Consider the following 6,876-nt stretch of genomic DNA (forward strand, 5'->3'; position numbering starts at 1 on the left):
ATTTTTATAAAAATTAATTCAAGATTTTAAGTAAATTAATAAGTTAGTTATTACAAGTTGATCGAACTAATTTAAGATATAAAAAAAATACAATTTGTGGCAAATTCTTACTGCATTTTCATATTTTTTTCTTTATTTTATTTTTTTTTAATTTCAATAATACTCTCTTGTTATGATAAAAAGTGTGGTGTATTTTTTTTCATTTTCAAGTGGTAATAGTTGTTTGTGGTGGTTGGTGGTATTAGTAATTAAGATAAACTTTATAGTATTTTTACTGATGGTGATTATATTTTTGTTCGCTTATATATTAAACAATGTTAAAGCATCACACCTTATTAATTTAAAGTTCTAATTTTTAGTTTTGATAATTATTAGATTGTATGTTATATTTACAAGTTTGTTGATGAAATAATGTTAATATATCAATTTTTAATGTTAGATTGGAATATCTTGAAGTAGGTATGGCTAAATTTATCATAATTTAACTACTTTATTATTATTTTTTTAATTGTTCTTCTTCAAAGTTTAAATTTAATGTCATATTATTGTTATGATTACAAGTAATAATATTTTTGTTATCAATATATTTAATATTCATTTAAATTATTTATGTTGTATTATTCATTAATTTAAAAAATATAATAGTAACAATTGTTGCTATATTCCAAAAGTTAGATTTATAGGGATCAATCAACTAGAAAGTACTAATTGGTGGTTTGGTTTTGAAAACAATTGTAATTATTGAGATAATAAGAGTTTTATCTGTTTTATCGAGAAGGTTTATAATATTAAATTAAATCATTAATTAATACTATAACCTAAATTTTAAATCACTAAGTTCAATACATAAATTTTACTTAAACGAAAAAGTAATATTTATATTGAATAATTTGTAAATATACGCATAAAATTAATATTTTTATTAAATAATTTTTAGATTTAATTAGTATATGCATCTCTTTATTATTTTAATGATAATAAATTAAATTTTAATGGTAGAAATTTAATTATATAAAATTCAAAATATGAAAGTAAATTTCCAATTTTTATTATTAATGAATTTCCTCACAATTAAATCAGTTAATAAATTAATTATATTTAATAAGTGTTTTGGATTCCATCTTTTAAAAAATTGAAAGAAAATGAAAAATAGTTTAAGAATTTTATAGGAAAAAAAATAACATGAAGTAAATTTATACAAATATTAATAAAAAATACTATATAAATTTGATAATAAAAAGCAGTGAACCAATAGAAACTCGCCAACACCTTACCATACCTAATCGCACTACCCATTGACTCCCACACCTTATCATATCACTCACATCCCATTGCCTCAATTCAACTCAACTCTCTCCTCCTTTGCTGGATCTGCTTTTCACTTTTCTCTTCTATTGCGTTCTCCCTGATTCAGTATCTGGTAATTTTTTCTTTCTTTTCTCTAATTTACTGTACTGTGAAAGATGGGTGTTTGACTATTTGGCTTAACATAGAAATGATTGACCTGGAAGATGATTGATTCTATGAGGTTCAAATTGAAAATTGTTGATTATAGGGACTTTGTTATTTGAGTTTGAGTTATTTTTCAGGTCAATTACTGTGCTTTTCTGGGTTTGTTTGTTGTTCTTTCTGTAATTAGATGAACCAATGCTTTCTGTTGTTTGTAAAAGTTTTGCGTCCACCGTTTGTTTGATGAAATGGGTATCTTTGGTTTGAATGGATATTAAGGTTACTAGAGATAACATTGATAACATGTTTTGATCGTTTCCTTTTTTTTTCATATAGAGTGGTCAGGGATGGCTCCTTTCGCAATTACAACAACATTGGGCACTTCTCACACCTGCCACCTACCAAAGCCTGTAAACTTGGAGTTTCCAATTCGCTGCTCCGCTGCTGCTTCTTCTCCTTCTACGGTTTCCATTCGATCAAAAGCTTCTGATTTTGATTTGAGGACATATTGGGCTTCCCTAATGGTGCAGATCAATCAGAAGCTCGACGAAGCCATTCCAGTTCAGTTTCCTCCTCAGATATATGAAGCTATGAGGTATTCAGTCCTTGCCAAAGGTGTCAAGCGAGCCCCACCTGTTATGTGCATCTCTGCATGTGAACTCTTTGGGGGCAGTCGCCTTGCCGCCTTCCCTACTGCCTGTGCCCTTGAAATGGTTATATTCTTTTTGCACCCTATCATTTTGTCTTGATTCTGTTGAGTTTTTATTATCTTGATGTAATGACCTGAGGCATTTGAGCGACATTGGTTTATCATTGTCACGTTTTTGTTTTTATTATAGTAGAGTTTTGTCAGTCAAATATACCTGATCCTAATTTCCTCACTTTTTCATTTGATTTTAGAATAACATTAGTTGCATGATGAGTTGTAGGAGTGCCGTGTTATTATTCATGTAAATAAGTGTTTTGGATTCCATCTTTTGCTAGCTGTATTTGCATCATAGAGTACCTATCTACCTTTAGATGAACCGTTAATTCAACAATACCTTTATTTGCAGTTTGCATCGTTCTTGAACAAAATAGATTCTCTGAATTCGTGTTTTGAACTCCTGATGGGATACAAAATGGATATTATGAAGTGTTGGTATGTACTTCACTAAAAAGTAATGGCAAAATTGAATGTGTTCCTGATTATTTTGAAACATATATTGTTAATCTTATATTTCTATGGCAATCAGGTTCATGCAGCTTCATTGATACATGATGATCTTCCCTGCATGGATGACTCCCCCTCACGCCGTGGGAAACCTTCAAACCATACCATATATGGTGTTGACATGGCAATTCTTGCTGGTGATGCGCTCTTTCCCCTTGGATTTCGTCACATTGTTTCACAGACTCCCTCTGACCTTGTGCCTGAGCCGAATCTCCTTCGTGTGATTGCCGAGATGGCTCGCTCTGTAGGCTCCACTGGTATGGCTGCAGGGCAGTTCCTGGACCTTGAAGGAGGACCCAATGCAGTTGAATTTATACAAGTAAAAAAGTTTGGTGAAATGGGAGAGTGTTCTGCAGTGTGTGGAGGATTGTTGGCTGGTGCTGACGATGATGAGATAGAGAGACTGAGGAGGTACGGGAGAGCTGTTGGGGTATTGTATGCAGTTGTGGATGATATTCAGGAAGAGAGATTGAAAGCTGAGGGAGGTGGTGACGGGAAAAACAGGGGGAAGAGTTACACAGAGCTTAACGGAGTAGAAAAGGCAACAGAAAAAGCTGAAGAGCTCAGAGAAATGGCTAAGGAAGAATTAGATGGATTTGAGAAGTACGGGGAGCGAGTCTTTCCTCTCTATAGTTTTGTGGATTATGCATTTGATAGAAGCTTCAATGTTCTTGACGATGCCCGGTGATAATGGGTTTTTGTTATTTCTATATATATATATTTATAGTTCTTTGATTGATTGACTAAGTGAGAATCGATCATTGCATTGCATGAGAACTTACACGGTTTTGAACGCGGAACTCCAAGTCTCTTCAATCAATCTCAGCTTTTAAACTTTCCCGTTCATTTGGGTTTGATGTCTTGACCATTAAAATGGATGAGGATTGCACAGGAAACAACTTACAAATAATTATTAATGATACTTGAGACCAATGTTGCCAAACTCATAAGGATTGGAAAGGAGATAAAAGATCGTAACTCAACTCGTAAGAGTTACTAACATATGGAAAATAATATTCAATACATAACACAATTGAAAATAGGATCATAAATCATAAATTGTTCATACAAAAAACAACTAAGTTCACAAATATTTAATACAATTAAATTATCTAAGGAAATCCTTCATATTAATTGAAGGATAATCATCATCCTCTTCTACAAGATCTTCATTTTCATTAATGTTATCTATGTCACGACCTTCTTCATCCTCAACAATTGGAGGAACCTCCAAATCATCCATAGGTTCAAATTCTTCAACTTCAACCAAATCATCCATAGGTTCAATATCATTTATTTCATTAACTTCACAGTCCATTCATCATTAGAGGCAAGATTATCAATGTTGTAGTCTTGTGTTTTCCTAACATTCTTCTTCTTCATCAATCTTGAATTAGCCATCACAAAGACTACATCATTCATGGTCTTTTGGTGTAAACAATTTCTTTTTTTTTATGTGGACCTAAATAATTATAACATCATATTAGCCTCTAATTATAAAATGAACTCACAAATTTAAATGCTTACCCTTTCAAACGCACTCCAATTGCGCTCACAACTGGATGAGCTTCAAGTTAAATTCAATACGCTAACTGCAAATCTTTGTAGTTCCAGATGTTCATATCACCATATGATTCCCAACGTTGTGCTGGAGTTTTCGTTTTGAGTGCACATTGAGCTATTTCACAACCAAAAAATCCAAATTTACTCCTGAAACTCTCAATTTGGGCATCAGTCTTACTTATCTCATCAATGTCTCCTCCCATCCTTTCTAAACAATCATACATTCCCCGTTTCACCTCATAATCAACATTAAATTTCGGATTATAATGCAATATGGGATTAAGATAATAGCTTGCAGCATGTAATGACCTATGCAATTGGTTGTCCCATATTTGATCAATGATTTTCCAAAGGGGGTGTAACTAAGTAAATAAATTAATCTAGAAAATAAAGTTCACATTTCTAAAAAAGATTAGAAATGAAATAAAAGTGAAAGGTAATTAGTTATTTACCTTTTACAAACTCCATTGAAGAGACTTTGTATCTTCTCTTTAGCAAGGTCCATCTCTTCATAAATAAATCTCATGGATGGTTTTTCATCTGAATCCACCATGCGCAACACCTTAATTAGGGGAAGAACACCCCTCATACAATTCAAAATATTTTTCCATAATCCCTTATCTAATACCAAATTTTCAACAAGTATTCTGATAAGTGTCTAATTTCAGTAATATTTCATATTAAAATATAGGCACTTATGAGGATTTATTGCTAATTTACATATAAAATAATCCCTAATTTATGAATTTATACCTTTTTACATTTTTTATGATCTTTATTTGAATAAGAGTATTTTATTCCCAAATTTGGTGTTAATTACAGATTTCTAAGGAAGATTGGAGATTTGAATTAAAGATGAATGATTTGAGCTAAAAAGATAAAGATAGAAGGTCTCAGAATGGAAAAGATGCAAAGAAAGATTGGGCCTTTTTTATGTTTTATCATTTAGCCCATTAGCGCGACACAATAAACAACCTAACCCTAGAAAACTAGGATAAATAGAGGGCTAGAGGCTCAACCTTAGTGTGCCAGATTGAGAGGAAAACACCATAGACTGAATTGTAACCCAATTGGGAGAATGGAAGGTGATAGAAGTATGCGTGGCTAATTCTACCCTTTGGGATTGGGAGTAATCTGCTCAAACTCTTGTGTATTGAGGTGATATTTTATATATTAATATTCAGTTCTTGATTGATTATTGGTATTGTTGTTTTACTTTTATTTTTCCGTGACAAATTGAGAATCTTAAATCTGACCGGGAGGTATTTTTAGGGTTCGGACCTAAACAACAATACTTAACAGATTTGAGTGCTAGGAATAGACTTGAAATGTTAATTGCTATTAAACGTCTGAGCTTCGTGAGCTTCGTTCTAAGTTGTTCTTATAATTATGCGAGGGATCGATAGTTAGGGAACATTCTTAAGGATTTTATATGCAAGGAATCGATATAAATGATTTTTATACGGGCATCAATTTCAATTAAAGAACTTAATATTGACATGTTAATCAAAATACATGAGAGTGAGAGAGATGAAACCTAATCCCTATTTTTCCAATTGAAACAATTAATTCTTTGTCTGTTTTCTTATTGATCATCGCCAACACAACCACTCTCAATACACTTTTAATTGTTTTGTTCTATATTTAGCGATTATTGTACTTGATAATTCACTGTTCCTTGTGGGATCGATATCCGTCCTTAATAATTGTCCCTAAGGACGGATATCGATCCCACAAGGAACAGTGAATTATCAAGTACAATAATCGCTAAATATAGAACAAAATAATTAAAAATGTATTGAGAGTGGTTGTGTTGGCGATGATCAATAAGAAAACAGACAAAGAATTAATTGTTTCAATTGGAAAAATAGGGATTAGGTTTCATCTCTCTCACTCTCATGTTAACATATAAAAATCATTTATATCGATTCCTCGCATATAAAATCCTTAAGAATGTTCCCTAACTATCGATCCCTCGTATAATTATAAGAACAACTTAGAACGAAGCTCACGAAGCTCAGACGTTTAATAGCAATTAACATTTCAAGTCTATTCCTAGCACTCAAATCTGTTAAGTATTGTTGTTTAGGTCCGAACCCTAAAAATACCTCCCGGTCAGATTTAAGATTCTCAATTTGTCACGGAAAATTAAAAGTAAAACAACAATACCAATAATCAATCAAGAACTGAATATTAATATATAAAATATCACCTCAATACATAAGAGTTTGAGCAGATTACTCCCAATCCCAAAGGTAGAATTAGCCACGCATACTTCTATCACCTTCCATTCTCCCAATTGGGTTACAATTCACTCTATGGTGTTTTCTTATCAATCTGGCACACTAAGGTTGAACCTCTAGTCCTATATTTATCCTAGTTTTCTAGGGTTAGGTTGTTTATTGTGTCGCGCTAATGGGCTAAATGATAAAACATAGAAAAGGCTCAATCTTTCTTTGCATCTTTTCCATTCTGGGACCTTCTATCTTTATCTTTTTAGCTCAAATCATTCATCTTTAATCCAAATCTCCAATCTTCCTTAAAAATCTGCAATTAACACCAAATTTGGGAATAAAATACTCTTATTCAAATAAAGATCATACAAAATGTAAAAAGGTATAAATTCATAAATTAGGGATTATTTTATATGT

General features: G+C 31.9%; 1 protein-coding gene across 2 annotated transcripts; it reads left to right on the plus strand.

Moving 5' to 3' along the window:
* Window positions 1-1,250: 1,250 nt before the first annotated feature.
* GGR (geranylgeranyl reductase) lies at window positions 1,251-3,409 on the plus strand. 2 transcript variants are annotated; one of them, XM_068613413.2, is made up of 3 exons: window positions 1,251-1,420; window positions 1,786-2,162; window positions 2,685-3,409. In XM_068613413.2, the coding sequence occupies exons 2-3, from the start codon at window positions 1,797-1,799 to the stop codon at window positions 3,348-3,350; spliced, it is 1,032 nt and encodes a 343-aa protein (XP_068469514.1). In that variant the 5' UTR covers window positions 1,251-1,420; window positions 1,786-1,796; the 3' UTR covers window positions 3,351-3,409. The 2 variants fall into 2 exon arrangements, with proteins under 2 accessions (XP_068469514.1, XP_090154794.1); XM_090298668.1 differs by lacking the exon at window positions 1,251-1,420 and adding an exon at window positions 2,505-2,590 and having other exon boundaries at window positions 2,022-2,162.
* Window positions 3,410-6,876: the final 3,467 nt, after the last annotated feature.

Source organism: Phaseolus vulgaris, chromosome 2 (genome assembly GCF_051622355.1).
Source record: "Phaseolus vulgaris cultivar YP4 chromosome 2, ASM5162235v1, whole genome shotgun sequence".
In the NCBI taxonomy this organism is placed as follows: domain Eukaryota; kingdom Viridiplantae; phylum Streptophyta; class Magnoliopsida; order Fabales; family Fabaceae; genus Phaseolus; species Phaseolus vulgaris.